At 38.3% G+C, this 19,801-nt stretch overlaps 1 protein-coding gene across 3 annotated transcripts in view; it reads right to left on the bottom strand.

Annotated features, from left to right (window-relative positions):
* The window catches only part of RNASEH2B (ribonuclease H2 subunit B), a 50,030-nt gene that overhangs the window by 17,999 nt on the left and 12,230 nt on the right, over positions 1 to 19,801 (bottom strand). For all 3 annotated transcript variants that reach the window (XM_025364327.1, XM_025364326.1, XM_025364329.1), the window contains exons 2-5: positions 14,416 to 14,487; positions 12,296 to 12,403; positions 11,127 to 11,203; positions 6,564 to 6,678 (exon numbers count right to left, since the gene is read on the bottom strand). In XM_025364327.1, the coding sequence (XP_025220112.1) occupies positions 6,564 to 6,678; positions 11,127 to 11,203; positions 12,296 to 12,403; positions 14,416 to 14,487 (372 nt within the window). The remainder of the gene's footprint in view (positions 1 to 6,563; positions 6,679 to 11,126; positions 11,204 to 12,295; positions 12,404 to 14,415; positions 14,488 to 19,801) is intronic.

The raw sequence follows: 19,801 nt of genomic DNA, 5'->3' as shown, positions 1-19,801 counted from the left end.
CATCAGGGCTCCCCAATCCCCAAGCCATCGACTGGTACTGATCTGTGGCCTGTAAGGAACTAAACCACATAGCAGGAGGTGAGTGTCGGGCAAGCAAGCATTACTGGCTAAGCTCCGCCTCCTGTCAGATCAGTGATGGTATTAGATTCTCATAGGAGAGAGAACCCTATTGTCAACTGCGCATGCGAGGGATCTAGGTTGTGTGCTCCTTATGAGAATCTAATGCCTGATGATCTGAGGTGGAAGTTTCATCCCAAAACCATCCCCTTCCCCACCCCATCCATGGAAAAATTGTCTTCCACAAAACCAGTTCCTGCTGCCAAAAAGGTTGGAGACTGCTGCTTCTACTGCTTTATGTAGTCATATAAATTCTAGAATCAGTTTATCAATACTTACCAAAAAAAGAAAAAAAAAGAAGCTGGCTAAGCATTACATTGAATCTATAGAACAACTTGGGGAAAATAGACACCTTAAAAATATTGAGTCTTCCAATCCATGAACATGGCCTATTTCTCCATTTAGTTAATTTTTCTTTAATTTCTCTCAGCAATATTTTGTAATGTTCAGCATATTGGTCTTGTACATATTGTGTTACATTTAGCACTAGAATGTTATTTTTAATGGTAGTATAAATGGTATGTTTTTATTCTATTATCCAATTGTTCACTGCCAGTATATAGAAACACAACTAATATTTGTATATTGAGCTTGTATCCTGAAAGTTTGTTTATCAATTCTAGTAACTTCTTTTGTAGATTCTTCTGGATTTTTTCATACATGACAATATTGTCTATGAATAAAGACAGTTGTACTACTGACTTTCCAATCTGTATGCCTTTTTCTTATCATATTGCACATGCTAGGACATCCACCACATGGTGAATAGAAGTGGTAAGAGCAGGCATCCTTCTCTTGTACCCAGTCTTGGGGGAAGATTGTGTTCAGTCTCTTACAATGAAGATGATGTTAGCTGTGAGTTTGCCATAGATGCCTTGGAAGTTCCCTTTTATTCTTCATTTGCTGATAATTTATATCATGACTGAATTTTATCAAATACCTTTTCTGTGTCTTTTCAGATAATCATACAATTTTGTAATGCATAAATATGGTAAATTACACTAATTGATTTTCTAATGCTCAACCAATTGTGAATTCCTGCAATAAACCCCACTTAGGTTTTACATATTTAATTTTTAGATATTTGATTTTCCAATATTTTCTTAGGATTTTTCAGTCTATAATCATAAGGGATAATGGTCTAATTTTTTTGGTAATAATTTTGATTTGGTACTAGGGCAATTCCAGTTGCATAAAATTAGTTGGGAAACATTCCTTCCTCATCTATTTTCTGAAAGAGTTTGAGCAAGTGTTATTTCTTTGACTATCATTCTTCCTTAAAGTGTAGTAAAATTTATTAGTGAAGCTAGCTGGGTCTGGAGGTTTTTTCCTCAACTTTCATAGAAAGTTGACACTTGCCAGGAAGTTAACACTCCCTGGCAAGATGATTACTATATCCCAGAAGGCTACACACGGACCCAGTGTATAAATTACTGCTTATTTTTGAAATTTACAAATTTTGAAAAACAAGGAGGTTTAAAATATTCATGAAGGCCACAGACTACCCATAATTATGAAAAATACCAAAGCATATTCATTTGTGTCCTAAATTTAATATTTGTGAGAGTCAGTGAGTTTGATAAAACATGCATATGCTGGAAAGGTTTTTTTTCCCTTATGTGCCTGGTGCCTATAAAACGGATTTCAAACATCTGGAAAGACTGGGTTTACAAAATAAAGATGGAATAAAAGTGAGTTCACAGTTAAGTAACATGTTCAGCAATTGGGTAATCGGCTCACAAACTTGAATTTCCCTGACGTATTGTTGAACTGCCTCGAGCACATTTTCACTTCTACTTTCTCAATGTTTTCCATAACTGAGAAACTCATATGATCGCTTTCTTCCCCTGCTTCCTAGGGAAAGAAACTTGGCAATTGTACTTGGGATATTTTAATCAGGTAAGTTTTCCTGGCTCTTCCTGTTAATCACCTCAGACAGTGCACTGCAGCTTGTGCTGGCAATATGAAACAAAGGGTTACATTCAAGATAAGGTTCGTGACCCTTCATTAGTCCTTTCCCATACCATCTCTCCACTGAATGTGCACTTCTTTGGCAAGAAACCTGCTCTGAGCCCCACAACGAGCAAACAGAGACACATCATTTCTTTCACTAATAAAGTAGGCAGGGCTAAAGTCACAGCCATCATCATTCAGGGTACAAACAACCGTGGCTAGGTTCATTCACCAGAGAGAAGGCAAAAGGGGAAGATTCTCACAGGCCTAGCAGCCTTTACCAGGTCTTTAATGCCACAGATGTTTAAGACAGCATCTGGAGTTTAATATCAAAACAGCTAGCTGGGGAATTTGAGTATTTCAGGCTTTACTCTATCTGCACAAGTGCCTATGGAGAGAATGGAAGTTAGAAAACATCGCTTTCTTCTTTACCTTTACTCCCCATCATGGATAGTAACTGACCACTCTTTAGTAGTCGTCTTTCTTATTTAGAAATCTAGAAATAAATTACAGAGAATGGAAGCAAACACTAATTTATAAATGGACAATAATCCACATTCAAATAAGTAGCCAGTACCCAACGCAATCACTAGAAGAAGGCCTGTGGGGTCACATAGTGCCTAGAAGCTCTAGGAAGTTCCCTGGAGGGATAAGAATGGACATTTCCTTAAGCTATGGAAGTTTTTTCTGTCTCCTTCCCTGTCTCTCTCTCCTTTTGCCACACAAAGGGAAAATATTAAGAGGGAATATGTGAGATTAAAAAAGAAAAATCAAAGCGAGGCATGGTGGCTCATGCCTGTAATTCCAGCAGTTTGGGAGGCTGAGGTGGGAGGATTGCTTGAGCCTAGAAGTTGGAGACTGGCCTGGGCAACATATAAGACCTTGTCTCTGCTAAAGATAAAAAAACTTAGTTGGGCATGGTGGTGCACACCTGTAGTCCCAGTTACTCTGGAGGCTGAGGTGCGAGGATCACTTGAGCCCAGGAGTTGAAAGATGCAGTGAGCCATGATGACACCACTGCATTCCAGCCTGGGTGACAGAGTGAGACTCTGTCTCTAAAAAAAATTAAAGAAAAATAAATTTTAAAAGAGTCAAGTTTTTGGCTGGGTGCAGTGGCTCACACCTGTAATCCCAGCACTTTAGGAGGTCAAGGTAGGTGGATCACCTGAGGTCAGGAGTTCGAGACTAGCCTGGCCAACATAGTGAAACACTGTCTCTACTAAAAATACAAAAATTAGCCAGGCGTGGTGGCACCCGCCTGTAGTCCCAGCTACTCGGGAGGCGGAGGTGCGAGGATCACTTGAGCCCAGGAGGCAGAGGTTGTAGTAAGCCAAGATTATGACACTGCATTCCAGCCTGGGCAACACAGTGAGACCCCGTCTCAAAAAAAAAGAAAAAAAAAAGAGTCAAGTTTTTATTTTCATATGAAACACCACACATACACACACACAAACGCTTATATATAGAGTACTTTGGAAGTGTTACATACACAGCTATAAGAAGGAAGGCAAAAGAGTTGCTGTCAGACAGACATAGGTTCAAATCCTGGTTCTACCACTTCAAGTTCTATAGTGTCAGTCAAGTTACTTCAACTCTTTAAGCCTCAGTTTCCTCATTTGTGAGAATGCAGGTTATAATATATAATGAAAGAAAATTACTGCAAGGACTACATAACATATGTAAACCAGTAACCACAGAAGTTTTGCCATCATACAAGTGCATGTACTGCACTTGTCTTGGACTCTATGGCAGTGGTAAACTTCCGAATGCCGATCCGTGTAGATCTTCATGGAAAAAGATGTTTATCTCAGTACACTGTCCCTGTACACAGATCTTCCATAAAGAAACATATTTCACATATTTATGTTTTGGGTCAAGGGGTAAAGCAAGTAACGTGAAAATGCTTGTATGTATTTTGATGAAAAGGTCTTTTTGAGGATGAGGCATTTGAGAATCTTACTTATTTTTTCCCCTCATTTAAAAACCTTTTTGAGAATGGGCATGGTGACTCATACCTATAATCTCAGCACTTTAGGAGGCTGAGGCGGGAGAATCCCTTGAGTCCAGGAGTTCAAGACCAGCCTGGGTGACACAGAGAGACCCCCTCATCTCTACAAAAAAAACCTGAAAAAATTAGCTAGGCATGGTGACTTGCACCTGTGGTCTTAGCTACTCAGGAGGCTGAGGTGGGAGGATTGCCTGAGCCCCAGAGATTGAGGCTGCAGTGAGCCGTGATTGTGCCACTGCATTACAGCCTGGGCAATAGAGCAAGACCTTGTCTTAAAAAAATAAAAAATAAAACTAAAAATCTTTTTGGTTCTGTTTTTAAACCTTCCATTATTTTGAGATTCACAGGCTGCAGTTTATTAAGGGAAGAATTTGATAAAAAGAAACTGCCAAACCTCTAGAGATTGAATACATCTTTTACTGCGTGAAATTTATTCTAACATATTTTATGTTTTGCCCATCACTTAAAAATAAAGAAAAAAAAATTGACGCCTAGAGTTTTCGAAATCTGGCAAATATAAAGGCCAATAATATAGCTACTTTGAAAATGGAAGTGCAGAACTTCCAAAAGTTAGGCAATATTGAGAAGCAAAGGAGACGAAGACAGAAGTTCAGATAATGATGCAATAAATGGTCAGGGGTTCAGTGTACAAGAGGGAAGGGATGAGACAGAGACAGCTTCTTGCTCTCGGCTGCAGACTGTAAGGAAACAAATGCTGAGGCACTAACACTGTTTCTAAACCCAGATTTCTGGGTTTTAAGATGATTGTTCTTATACAGCTAATAGAATTCTGGACAATGAGTTAACTGCATTTTCAGCTTGTGTTAAGTTGACAAAAATTAACATGGCTTAATTAAATTATTCTTCATTACTTTATCTTTTAAAAGTGGTTATGGGTTACTTCATTTGTCACCCACAAAAAGATTGCTGTCCTCTGCCAAATTCAGCATCAGAGAATATCTTTAATGGAACTGCTTTGATAAAACCTTGGCACCACACATCCCTCAGTTCCAAACTGGAGCTCCAAGTGTGGCCAAGTATGAATTTACTGGACCCCTTAAACATAAAATGTAATCAATAGGTTCTCCTCTTGGCATCACCACTTTCGTGGTCCCAGAAGAACTGTTATAGTTGGCCAAACCATCTATGACCCAAAACAGCCACTACTTATCAGCCCAACATTCTGGTTCCCACACTTTGCTTCCATATTAACTCTGAAACTACTTGGATGATTTTTCGAGACACTGAAGTCAAGTTTTTACACTATTTCCAACCTGTCAAAACACATTCACACACACTGCCTTACTTTCCCTTCTGAAAAATTAAATGAATGACAGTTAAAATGCATCTCTTCATTACCCTACCCTGCTTCTCCAGCCCATGTTCCCTGTGTCCAGGATCCCACCACTACACATCCTTTGGGTCAGGCACAAACCCAGAAGTCACTCTTGACTCCTCCTTCTCCTTGACCATCACCCAACCACCAGATGCAGTTGGATCCATCTCTACATGGCTACTTTTTTCTTGTTCTGTCTCCTAAGATCAAGGCCACCATTATCTCCTGTCTGGATCACTGCAACAGCCTCGGTGGACCTGGCTTCTCCAATATACTCTCCACACTGCAGACTGCCATGCTTAAAACTTCACACACACTCCACTAACATTAAGCAAAGTTCAAACACACACAGTGCCCTTTACCATCTGGACTCATGCCCAGCATTCCCGCCTCATTCCTTACCAACCTAAATCCTTCCCTAGCATCCTATACTTTGAACTTCTTGGAACTTCTTGAACCTGACAAACTTTTCCATACATCTAAGCTTCTGTTAAACTGTTTCTCTGACTATCCTTCAGTACTCCATAAAGCGGTCATTTCCCCCAGGGAAGCAACACAACATCTATCCACCTGCACCCCCCACCCAACCCCGCCAGATTAGAAACCTGTCCTGTGCATCCCCAGCAAATTCAGAGTTCACTTCCGTTACACTGTGCAGGCACTGCTCAGCTTGTCATTGACCCCTGTCAGACTGGGCGCAAAGTGAAGAAAAGGATTATGTCTTATTCATAAGTACCTAGAGCTTAGCACTAATGTGCAACATGTGCTTTTGGAAGGTGCTCGATAAATGCTTCCATCTATTAAGGTACAGGTTTTATGTAATTTTACAATGAGAAATCTGAGGCAGAAGGCAGCTGAGTGACTTGCCTGATGTCACAGAACTAGTTCAAAGAAGAGGTGAGACTGAAGGCACACCTTGTGATTCCTGCCCTGTGGGACATAGCACTAGACTGCTATGGTTGTAGTTTCAAAGACTAAACACTCTAAAGCAATAGAGGAACGGTGCTGGCAGTGTTAGCAAATCTGAATGGCAACTTTCCCTATGGTGGACACAGAATAAGCCTTACATTCAGTGGGCCTGTAAGCAGCCACATTCTTAGGCAAGGTCCATCCTTTCTACCAGTCATAAATCTTTAAGTTATACCATACCTTTTTCCTCCGTCACATGGTGAAGTAACTTCTCAAGTCCAGGAAGTTTCAGCAACAAGATGCAATTTGGAAACATGTTATCCACCACAACTTGATCAAGGGGCTGAAACTTCCCCTGAAAAAACACTTTAGTTAGTTGGAAAGCAAGCATTTCATTCAACAAAGACATTCAGAAAAAAAGAGAAAAAGACACATTTACTCATGACTGGGCCTTTAAACTTAGTGCAGAGCCACCTATTCCATCTAAGGAATCCCTACAATGGGACAGGCTCTAGGACGGACCCCAGCTCCCTTTAGGAAGTGCCTGTGAGCACCGCCGTCACACGCAGCACACCATCTACCTCAGGTGTGCAGTCCTCAAATGAAACGGGGAACAAAATCAATCAATAAAAGCACTGGAAGCCACAGAAGCTTGCAAAGATGGTGGAGACTGCCTGGGGCTGGTCCAACCCATTCAATTTGAAGAACCAGCTGTGGTCACAGAGCAAGAGTCCTGACTATCACATTGGAACAAGCCCAGACCAGGCTCAGACATACATCTGCCTCCCCATCGTCACTCTAGGGATGATGAAAGAAGCACCCACCACAAAAAGAAAATACAAAAGTGAATCTACCCCTGTCAGAGCTGCCTGACAATGCTTCCAAATTTAGACCAGAATAAAAGAAAAGACAGCCAGAGGGAGAAGTCCTGGGAAGCTGCAGACAGGCTGAATCAGGCTCAGCCACAGAAGTTTATACGGCCTGGTTGCCAGTGGGCCAGAAGTGCAGACCATATGGATTCACAACATCATTCTTCGGAATTAGGTCCAGTTTTTCTTAACTGTACTAGTAGCAAGTAGAGGTGAAGTTCGTCTAAATTAAGGTATTAGCCCCCTGATTTGGGGACACCAGACTGTACCAGATGTATGGCCTTGCCCATGCCCCACTTCTAGCTCGCTCTATCTCTCGTGTACTGACAACTCCTCCTGAAGACACAAAAACTGTGTCTGATCAATTTCTGCAAATGCAGCTTTCTTGGGTTTTAAGGGTAAAATCTTTTCAATCATTTGGGAGCACATGTGATAGCTTGCCATACTTTCTCTTAGGTTAACTAGTGCCATGAACTATCTCAATTTAAATATTCTTTTTCCTTCAAATAGTAAGAATAATGCATAGATTTTTCCCAAGTCTTACTGTCTTTAGATTTCTACCTTAAATCTTTAGTCTTCCATGATCAATCGATATGTTAAATATTTGACTACTCTAAAACAATATTCATATGTAATGGACTACCACACAGTCATGATATAAAATAATTTCATAATTAACTAGCGTTTCATTCTTATTTTTATTTACCGTATACACACTGAAGGAAATGCAATAAGCAACCTGCCTTGACTGTAAAGCTAGTAGCAGTGGGATGCCCAGAAAAAAAGTTATTTTTACTGATGTTAAAATAAAGTTTAAAAGAAAAGGTCACATTTCAAAAGTGTGTATCATAATTTTTAACTTAATAGGAAATGATCATATCTAAAATGCAGAGAAGGAAATACCCAAACATCTCAAGTATTACTTTAAAGGGCATTTCTGGCACTTGGGAAGACGTGTTTGGGAAGTACGACAGTTTAAAATGAAAGCCAAAGACCATCCTGAACAGCATTTCTGCTTCATTCTGCACCTGTCAACGTGAGTTCCATAGCACCCCAGAGGCACCCAGAGTGCCAGGATAGGGTTAATCCCCAAGAGTCATGGTCCTAATGGGAGATGGAGAAATGCTATCAAAAAGGGGAGGGGAGCCTTAAGTGCAGATCAATACATGTGCTGAGGCTGGTTGGTGTCTTTCTGCTCATTAATTTATCCCAGAAAACACCACATAGGTGAGCCACTGAGGTTTTCAAATTCCTCACTGAATATTCCCCAGGGCCTTCCTGGTGGTGATTAGGACCATTTCTGTTCCTTAGAGACATGAGGCTTACCAGCCTCACAGCTTGTGTGCCCTCGTTATACTGGCCATCACAGTAGCTTCCAGATCAAGGGACACATGATTAAACGAAGTGACAAAACTTCACTAATCCACAGTGAAGGGCAGAGGGCAGGGAAGGAGGAGGCTAAAAGAGGCTAAGCTGCATCAAGAGAAAGCATGCATTGATACTTTATGACTTTCAGCATTTATAGCAACTTAAATTAATTTACCTACCAAATGGAGGTTTCAGGAATTTGGTCTAAGGATTAAGCAAGAAATTTATAAGTGTTCAAACTTTATGCAAACATGAGAGTCCAAAAAAACCAGATTTTTCTAAGCAGTTTGAGTAACACTTATCACTTAAAATTATTAATTAAAAGATTTTCCAACTATGGTTGATGGATTCCTGGGTCATGAAGTACCCAAGCTCAAAGCTATTTTCCTAATACTGCTAAGATGCTATCTGCATTTTCACTGTGTGGACATCTGCACTGATGATTCAAATGCAATGGTGGGTAAAACTGCTGGCTCCTTAGCCCGAGTCTGCTGGTGGCACCAGACTGTCCTAGTCATCATTTGGATCCTCATTGCCATTTATGTGCAGTTTAAAAAATGCCAGTATCACTTAAGAATATCCTTGAGTAAGTAGTAAAAGCAATTAATTTTACTTAAATCTTGAATCTTGAACACAAGTCTTGTAAATTATCTGTGATGAAAGTGAGGTATGGCTAAAGGCCTTTGGATGCTTAACCAAAGGTAAGCTGATTACCAGGAAGAGCATGTTCTCCTAGGGCTGGCTTAGTTGCAAGCAGAACCAGCTGCTTTTTCACGGATACCATTTTTATTTGAAAAACCCACTATGAATTATGGTGATTCAGGCCCGGTATTAGGCAGAATAGGAATGAAGTGAGCCTGTCATTTCAAGGGAAAGATTGACAGTATTTGCAGCCAATAATAAAATTTGAGCTTTCAAGCAAAAATCAGAATTGTAGAATATTTCTATCTGCCACTATGACAGCTTCTCAATACCTAAAGAGCTTTCTGATGAGATCAGTGGTAACATTAACAAAAGGGAGTGTGTGTGTGTGTGTGTGTGTGTGTATAAAATGAGATGTGTCAACATTTGGAAGACATGCATAACTCAACAAATCAATATTTTCCAAATGACCAAAGCATGATGTTACAAAATCATACATGGGTAAAAAGATCCTTTATTTTTTTTTTTTTGAGACGGAGTCTCGCTCTGTCGCCCAGGCTGGAGTACAGTGGTGTGATTTCAGCTCACTGCAAGCTGAGTCTCCCAGGTTCACACCATTCTCCTGCCTCAGCCTCCTGAATAGCTGGGACTACAGGTGCCTGCCACCACACCCGGCTAATTTTTTGTATTTTTAGTAGAGACGGGGTTTCACCGTGTTAGCCAGGATGGTCTCGATCTCCTGACCTCGAGATCCACCGGCCTCGGCCTCCCAAAGTGCTGAGATTACAGGTGTGTGCAACCGCACCCGGCCAAGAAAGATCCATTTTAAGTGCAAGATAGACCAATGGATTTTAATGTAACAGAGCATAAAAAGTTAACTGACAAAGTTTCAGATTCCACATTGCAACTAAACTTTAAAAAACTACCACTTGTTGATTTTTTAGGTAGTATTAAAGAAAAATATCCACAATAATCTAAAAAGGCTGTAACATTATTTCTTCCTTTTCTAACTACAAAGATGTACGGGGCCGCCTATTTTTCATATAATCTCACCAAAATAACATACGGAAACAGACTGAATGCAGAATCAGGTATAAGAATCCAGTTGTCTTCTAGTTAAGCCAAACACTAAACAGATTCGCAAAAATGCAAAAATGTCACATGCCTCATTAAATTTGGTTGTTTCAATAAAAAATGTGTTATTTATGTTAACATGTAATGGTCTTATTATTTTTAACTTTTAAATAAATAATTTTTAAATTTCTCAGTTTTAATTTCTAAGAGTGAGTATTGCTAGAACCCACAGAAACATAAGCTCTTTGGAACCCTTAATAATTTTAATTGTAAATATATCCTGAGACCAAAATATTACAGAAATTCTGGCTAAAATTATTACTATTAGTAAGCTGTGTCTTTATTTCTATTCCAAAGGTAAATTTTATCCATCTGGGATTCCTTAAGTCTCAACTAGCACATCCCCATTAATAAGCTTCTACTGGACCTGCCCCAGGTTACCTATCCCACAGTCTCTCACTAAAGAAGATACATTTTTCCTCTCCTAAGACATGTGGTCAATTTTTAAATACCTGTTTTGTATTTCAAGGGTAAGGAATACTTAATGATAAAGAAGTGTTAGTTGCTAGGCTTTGTCAAGCAGTAAGGTGCACAGCACAGTGAGTCAGGCAAGTCAGAGGTCACAAGCAAGCCAGGGGCAGACTGGATCAAGAGTAAGGTGCTGCTTCTCTGGCCTGTGCAGTAGTGCTCTGTCCTGCACTGGCCATATATGACTCATGTTTTTTTCTAATTACTGTATTAGATCTGAAGATAGAATCCACCTTTGGATCATTAAAAGCAGACAGAGGAGATCAAGCAAAAATAGTTGATTCTGTTTCCTCACTGTGGATGCCCCAAACTGGAAACTCACCTCCTTATCAGCCTTTATGAGGTAGTGGAGAAGCAGAAAGAGAGGATCCACAGGTGTGGCGAAGTGGAGAAGACCTCCTGCAGATTACAAAAAGGACGAAGGGAATTAAACGTCTTGGAAAGACAATGTGGCTATTTCACCTTAATCTCAAAGTGAAAAACAGTGTTGAAAAATATATGTGAAATTCCAAATTCAAATCTCTTCTTATACAGGTCTGAGAGTCTATGTGATTCTCTCAAAAGGCAGAATGTGCTCTATGAGATTTTACTCCAAAGAGCTTCAAATCCCTGTGTGGAGAGGAGAATCAAGACCCTGAAGTCGATCTTTAACTTTCCATTTCTTCTTTAGAAATCATTTTTAACACAGCCTCCCAACCCCCTGCAAAAAGAGGGGTTAGGAGGAAGCACAGACAGAATGAGAACACAGCAATGTTAGGAAACCTGTATAGTCAGTCTATCTATAAAGCTGCAGTAAAATGTAATTTCCTGTGCTTTTGAGGACAAAGCCATGGGAAAGCAGTGCCATTCTCTCTATACACAGTCCCTTCTGTAGTCTGTGGGCAGCAGGATGTGGGATGCTTTGAATACCCACTAACTGCCCCCACCCCAGAACAGGAGGCAGAACAGTTCTATTGGCCTACTCTTCCTTTAGTCAGCACTGTCCCCAAATTAAGGGAACACCACAAGAAACAGAACTTTGGTGCTGGGGGGTGTATGTGTGTATGGGGGTGGGGTAGCACGTGGGCAGGCAGGTATATGACAAAGCATTTTAAAGAAACTTTGTTAAGTTCGAGCCTATGTTAGAAGCCATATCAGTATTCAGTTTCAAGGAAATAACATGTTAAAAACACAAAGATCCTCAAAAGAGTTTCCAATCAACATGGTATGTGCCCCATGTACAAACCTAACTTCTAACTCAGGACGTGTCACCGTTTTAGGAGACAAATCAGAGTTGCTAGCTTAAAATTTCCTACCGTCTAAGACACACAGGAGATGACCTAACCTTAGTGCTCAAATGAGCTTTCCTTTCTCTTGATTAAACCTGCTCTGATGCCAAGGAAGGCTAAATCAGTGACCAGACTCCAAACCCCGTGACAGACCCACAACCCCACGTGTGAAGAATAGAAGAGCTGCAGTATGTGTTTAGTTATTGGAAATGCTTACACCTACCTGATTGAACTGACTGATTTATAAACCAAGAATGGTGTTTTTCCTTGAAAACTTTTACTTCAAACAGCTGCTGTAGACACATATTGAACAAGTAAATGGCTCCTTCTCCTGTTAAGACAAATCTGTCTTTTATTTGTAAGTTTTCTCACACACACACACCCCAAAAGACTATCCAGTATCTCTGAGGAATGTTCCTAATATGAACATGAACATAAACATACACAGGTCTATTCTAAAATTTCCTTGATTCCAAGGAAAGCTTATAGCTATTATACATAGATGGCAATTTTCCAGCTCCATAATCCTCACTGGACTTAAACCAAAAAATCAGAAAGTGCAAGTCATTTATCTTAACTGCTACAAAGCCTGTCCTTAAATCCTCCATCAGATCAAGAGGGAATATCCATTCCTAAACTATCAAAACACAATAGTTCAGCCATATGACATGAGCTGGCACATGGGTCCCTGCCTCTGGGCAGTGCGTGGCTCTCCCCACACAGGGTCTAAGACAGGGACCAAGCCCATGGACCCCACAGGCCAACCCTAAGTGAGAAAGACAGACATGCTTGAAGCCGTAGGGAGTGAGTAAAGCTTTATTCAACTGAATGAATTTTTTCCTTTTCTTTCTTAACCAAAAAAAAAAAAAAAAAAAAGGGAGGAGGCAGAAGAGGGTGAAGACTGTGCACATCTGCATGTTTTATCACTTCAACTAATGAAAAAAAATTCTTTTAACCATAGCACAATCTCTGGAGACAAGGATGCTGCGTTTAACTCTATCTTCACCATATGCTGGGCACATGCCCTTGGGGAAGTTACATAAACCTTCCTGTGGCTGTTTCCACATCTGTAAAATGGGGACAATACTGAACCTCCTCATAGGGTTTTTTATAAGAATTAAAAAAAGAACACATGTAAATTTCCTGAACCAATACTTGGCACATGGTAAGAACTCAGCAAATGTTAGCCTTTACTTTCCCACTGCCAATGTAGCAAATAAAAACATTTGTTCCTCTGTGGTCTATGAGCATTTAGATAAAACAGAAATTTTAAAAGAGGGCTGGCTTTCTTCTGTACCTGTACTTTTCTTAAATGCTTTAGAACCTTTCCTGCTACCTAAAACTTCTCTTCAAGAAATATTTCTCACCTCAACTTAGTCTGATATATAACTAAGAATTCTAAATATAGCTGACCAATTACAGTCAATTTCATTTTGAAGAAAAGAACACTGGAGAAAGTCAGGAATGTGTTTCTTCTCTTGTTGCTTCTATTTACATGTCTCTATAACAACAAGGCACTACCCATTGGCCCTCCCGTACTTTTACTATTCAGTATTACTGTCACCAGGAGAAACCTCTAATATGGCAAGTATCAAGTGTCTATGCAAAACCTTATAAATTAATGGAAAAACAATTACACACAGAGATAAACGCTATCACCCATATCACTCCATATTTAGAATACATTTTAATATTTTTGCCTAAAAAATGTGAAGACAAAACTGAAAATGCACTGAATATAAAGTTAAAATAAAATTGTTTTTCAATAAAATATGAATCTCTTCAATATACAATGCTTATCATTAAAAAAAATCATCCCCTGACAGAGAAAAAAATGTACTACTTTTTGGTCAGAAGAAAATAGGGAAGTATAGCTAAAACTGAAACTAATCAAAATCTTGGCATGTCAAGTAAAAGCCTTCTGTTTTTGTTTTTGTTTGTTTAATTCTGGTTGTTTATTTTACTTTATAAGATAAAATGAATAAAAATGGAGGCTAATGTTGAATAACTACTCTAAGAAAAGTTGGCTTAAAGAAGCCAAAGAAAATTAATCTGTTTTTAAAGAGACTCAAACATGCTACTTTTTTGTTTTGCCAGTATTTCTGATGGCTGAATAGTTCTGTGAATTAAAATTATGAGAAGAAATTGTTTAAATTGTTTAAGTCAAATGAATTATCTGGGAAGACTAGTAATGTCATCAGCTTGTTTTCTTTTCGTCACGGTGCCATCTTAACTTTAAAAGCTATTCAGAAAGAGCAAAAGCAAGGACACAAAGACATAAAAGTATATATATTCAGTAGCCACAACATTTAAGAACATTCAAGTTACGAGAAGAGAACTTACCTGAACACGGGTTAACTAGTTTTACAAACATTAGCCCACTTTTCATCTTCTTTGAAGAATCTTTTAAATATTCTGAAAATAAACCATGAATATCTAAAATTAAAACACATAACTGCTTTGTTGCTCACCTTACTTTATCCTGTTTTCCTTTCTTCTACTTACACAACTTTTCTAAGATTTTTAACTCAATTTATCACTTACAAATGATGTGATCTTGAGCAAATTACCAATTTCTCTGCAAGCTGCAGTTGAATTTCAGGTAGTTTAAATTTATTTCTATGAGGAATAATGAGAAGCAGGGGTCTAGAATCAGAAGGCCTGGGTGATAATCTTGGCTTAGCCACTTGGATAGCTTTGTCACCTTGGGCAAGAGTCTTAATCTCCTGTCTCAAACGCCATTTATAGAATGAAAATAATAGTATACTTGTTCTTCAAAGTATCAAATTAACCAATCTATTGAAAACATTAAAATAATCAGGCAAATAGAAACATGAAATAAATGATAGCTATTATTAGTAGTACTATCATTTGTAATTGTTACTGTTATTATGAAGTAGAGAATTATAAACATATTTACCTGAAACATATTTTTTACACAATTAAAAATATAAGTTGCCTAATTTTTTTTTTTTTAGGCAACTTATATATTTTTTTCTTTGCCTAATTTTCGAGTGGGATATTTGGCTTTGTTGTTGTTGTTGTTACTACTTTGTGAGGTATCTTTATATACTAAGGATATCAACTATATTTTTAATCCTGCTCATAATGACTTTTGCCATATAAAAGATAAAAAATCTTCATGCAATCATATCAATCTTTTTCATTATGGTTGTATCCTTTATATCACACTTAGAAAGGCCTTTTCTTAAGATTATGTGAATTGCCTATATTTTTATCTAATATTTAGAAATTATATTTTTAACTTATCTGGACTACATCTGGGTATAAGATATTAAGAGGAAATCCAATTTAAATATCTTTTTCAATGAGTTAACCAGTTGTACCAAAACCATCAAGTATTTATCACACAAATTAAAACATAATAACCATGACTATTTTATTGGTAACACTCATCATATATTTTGAGTGGCATATTCATGGAACTCTCAAAATGTCCCTATTACCAAAAGGAACAATGGGGCTCTGATTAGTAAGGGGGCATAGCAACAATTTACCAAAAGAGCAAAAGAGAAAGGATGAAAGAAAGGAGATTTTACTCTCTTTTATTTTTCTATGGCCCCCACTCCCTTTACTCTACTTCAGATCTTCATAAGCTTAAATAGAGCAGACATATTTTAGAAGTTGGCTTACCCATGAATGGTTAAAATACGACCATTTTTTTCTTAAACTAATAGTGACATTAAGTATCTACAGAAAAAAAAAAAAAAAAAAAAGAGATTTCTACTTTCCACCAAGATGGAATAACAGGAATTCAATTAACCCTCTGAAACAACAACAACAAAAACCCACAAAACACCAGACAAAATATATGAAACAACTATTCTCAAGGCACTACACACAAGCCATGCAGGAGTCCCTGAGAGGTGGGAAACAAATTAGATGAGCCCTATGATTGCCCAGCTTACTGCTTTAAAAGAGTTTCCAGGCCACAGTGCAAAAAGGGAGAACACAGTAAAGCCTCGCTGACTTGCTGAATTGAAGAGATGATGCTGAGAATTCCAGCGACACCAAGGTGGTTAGGGTTCCCGGGTCAGCACACACGAAAGGAGAGGGCTAAAAAGAAACAAGACCCCAAAGATCTGCAGAGGGTCCTACTTAAGTAGGATCAGTGCATGCATGTGATGAAACTACCCAAAAGCCAGGAGAAAACCCATCTAAACAGATTTGAGGGAACAGTACCTCACACTCCCTCAGGGTCTTGAATTGTGCCTAGTCCCAGACACACTGTAAAACCTCACAATTCAAAAGGGTATAGTACTCAAAAGGGTACTCAGTAGTAGGGAACAGTCAGCCCTATTTGCTGCTCTGGTCCCACCAAACTAATTATAAAAGCAAGACCTAAAAGTATCCAATTCTTTCAAAGTAACTGTGTCCTAGAATGAAGTTCAAGAATAGTTATAGAAGCACAAAAATACTCATCACCCAAAAGGACAAAATTCACAATGTCTGCCATCTAATCAAATACTATGAGGCATTCAAAGAAGCAGAAAAATATGGCCCATAATAAGCAAACAGAATCAATTACTGAAAGAGGGGTATTAATATACAAGATAATAGAATTGATAGACAAAGGCTTTAAAAACAACATTCCTCATGGACAAGTTAATTAGAGACATAGAAGATTGCAAAAAAAAATACCTAAACTGAATTTCTAAAGATGAAAAACACACTGGATAAAATTAATAGCTGAAGAAAAGATAAATGAACTTGAAGACACAGTAATAGAAACCATCTAAAATGGGAACACAGAGAAAAAAACTTGAAGAAAAAAGAGTATTAGTAAACTAAGGGACAACTTTATGCATTTTAATATATGTATAACTGGAGTTTCCAAAAGGAGAAGAGGGAATGAAAAAAAAATTTGAAGAAAATAAGTCTGAAACGTTCCAAATTTGATGAAAACTACAAATCCAAGAAGCTCAATGAACTCAAAGCATAAGAAACAGGAATAAAACTATACATCACAATAATACTTTGAAATCAGTAATAAAAAGAAAATCTTGGCTGGGCATGGTGGTGCATGCCTGTACTCCAGCACTTTGGGAGGCCAAGGTGGGCAGACTGCTCGAGCCCAGGAGTTCAAGACCAGCCTGGGCAATGTGGTGAAACCCTGTCTCTACAAAAAATACACGTGTGGTGGCATGTGCCTGTAGTCCCAGCTACTCGGGAGGCTAAGGTGGGAGGGTCACTTGAGCCCAGGAGTTTAAAGCTGCAGTGAGCTGTGATTGCACCACTGTACTCCAGCCTGGGTGACAGGGTGAGACTCTTTCTCTAAAAAAACACTGTTATTGTTCAATTGTCTACATCTCCCTTCAGTTCTGTCAGTTTTTGATTCATGTAATTTGGGGCTCTGTCATTGGGTACATATGTTTATAATTGCGGTATCTTCCCAATAGACTGTTACATACCTAGTAATAATTTTTATCATAAAGTTGGTTTCATCTGATACTAGTATTGCCACTCCAGCTCTCCTTCAGTTACTGTTTGCATTGTATATCTTTTCCCATTCATTTACTTTCAACCTATTTTTGTTTTTAAATTTAAAGTGTGTGTGTGTCTAGTAGATAGGATATAGTTGGGTCAAGAGGTTCCCCCCCCCTTCTCTGCATTCTGCCAATCTCTGCCTTTTAACAGAAGTGCTTAGTGCATTTATATTTAATATAATTATGGATAAGGTAGGATTTATATCTGCCATTTAGCTCTGTTTTCTGTATGTCATATTCCTTTGGATTGCCCATTACTGTCTTATTTTGAGTTAAACAGATGCTTTCTAGGGTACCATTTTTGATCCTTTGTTGTTTCTTTCATTTAAAGGAGTTATTTTCTTAGTGGTTATCCTGGGAATTACAGTTAGTATCTTAACTCACAATGTAGTTCAGATTAGTATTAACTAAGTTTCAAGAGTATTTAGTAAGTTTTCTGCATATTCCTTTTCCTCTCCTCTCCTTTGTGCTACTGTCATACAAACTACATCTTTATGTATTATAAGCCTGTTAACACAGTTTATAATTATTGCTTTATGTAGTTATCACCCAAAAGAGTTACAAAAATATATTTGTGCTTTTATGTCTATTTCTGTATTTATCTTTACTAGTGCTCTTTATTCTTCATGTGGATTCAAGTTATCATCTAGTGCCTTATCCTTTCAATCTGAAGGACTCCCTTCATAATTTTTGTGGGACAGGTCTGCTAGTGACACATTCTGTTTCCCTTTATCTTAGAATGTCTTGGTTCCTTCCTCAGTTTTGAAAGATAATTTTGACAGATATAGAATTCTTTGTTGAGACTCTCTTTATTTCAGCACCTTAAATATGTCATCCCACTCACTTCCAGCCACCATAGCTTCTAATGAGAAGTCAGCTGTTAATTTTATTGAGGATCCCTTTTATTTGATGAGTCATTTTTCTCTTACTGCTTTCAAGATTCTCCTTGTGTTTTCACAGTTTGACTATGACACACGCAGGTATGGATCTCCTTGAGTTTATCCTATTTAGAGTTTCCTGCACTCATTAGTTGTGCAGACAAATATTTTTTAAATCAAATTTGGGAAGTATTTGCATTATTTCTTCAAATATTCCTCTCCCACCCTTCTCTTCTCATCTGGGATTCCCATAATGCATATAACAGTAGGCTTGATGGTGTCCTACAGGTCTCTGGGACTACATCCAGGTTCAGTTTTCTTTATGCTTCTTCTTTCTGTTCCTCACCCTGGATAATCTCAATTGACCTGTCTTTGAGTTTTCTAATTCTTTCCTCTGCCAGCTGAAATCTGCTGTTGAGCTCACTAGTGAATTTTTCATTTGTTACTATACTTTTCAAATCCAGAATTTAGATCCTTTTACAATTTATCTGTCTGTTGATATTCTCTATTTGGTGAAACTTCATTGTCATACTTGCCTTTCATTCTTTAGACATGGTGTTCTTTAGTTCTTTGACTATGTTGATAGTAGCTGAATAAAATCTTTGTAGAATAAATCCAACATCTCAGCCCCCTCAGAAACAGTTTCTATTGACTACTTTCCCTATTGTGTATGGGTCATACCTTCTTGTTTGTGGATGTATATCTCATGCTTTTGTTAAAACAAAACAAAACAAAACAAAACTGAGCACTTCAGATAATAATAAATGTGGCAATTCTGGAAATCAGACTCTCCTCTCCCAACTCCCCAGGATTTGTTGCTGCTGTTTTTTGTAGTTATTGCAGTTGTTGCTGTTTGTTTGTTTAGTGACTTTCTGGACTAATTCCATAAAGTCTGTATTTCTTGCAGTGTGCAGCCACTGATGTCTCTGTTTAGTTAGCTTAGTGGTTAGCTGATGCTGTGAACCAATAAGTGATCCAATCTTTGCTGAGCGGTGCTGTGTGTGTAGGTTGAGGCATACTTTCAACACTTGGGCACTTTAATCTTCTGCTTTAGCTTGTATTTATTGCTTTCTCAGGACCTCATGGTCAGTCAGAGGTGAGACACTGAGGCCCTCTCAGGTCCTTCTGAGCATGCACATAGCCCTGCATATGTGTGTAGCCTTCTAATCCCCTAGGAATATGACAGAGTTTTTTAAAGCCTCTGTGTACATCTTGTTCCTCATATCTTACCCTTAAGTTTTTGGCCAGGTTTTTATTTGCACAACTAGTATTGACCCCTCAGAAGCTACAATATTAAACGATTGTCACTGATTGTTTTTGACAAATACCCTGAAGATAGGGCTC

This window comes from Theropithecus gelada, chromosome 17 (assembly GCF_003255815.1).
Source record: "Theropithecus gelada isolate Dixy chromosome 17, Tgel_1.0, whole genome shotgun sequence".
NCBI lineage: Eukaryota > Metazoa > Chordata > Mammalia > Primates > Cercopithecidae > Theropithecus > Theropithecus gelada.
The sequence above is the reverse complement of the archived record's forward strand: the minus strand, read 5'-3'. Positions and strand labels throughout refer to the sequence as shown.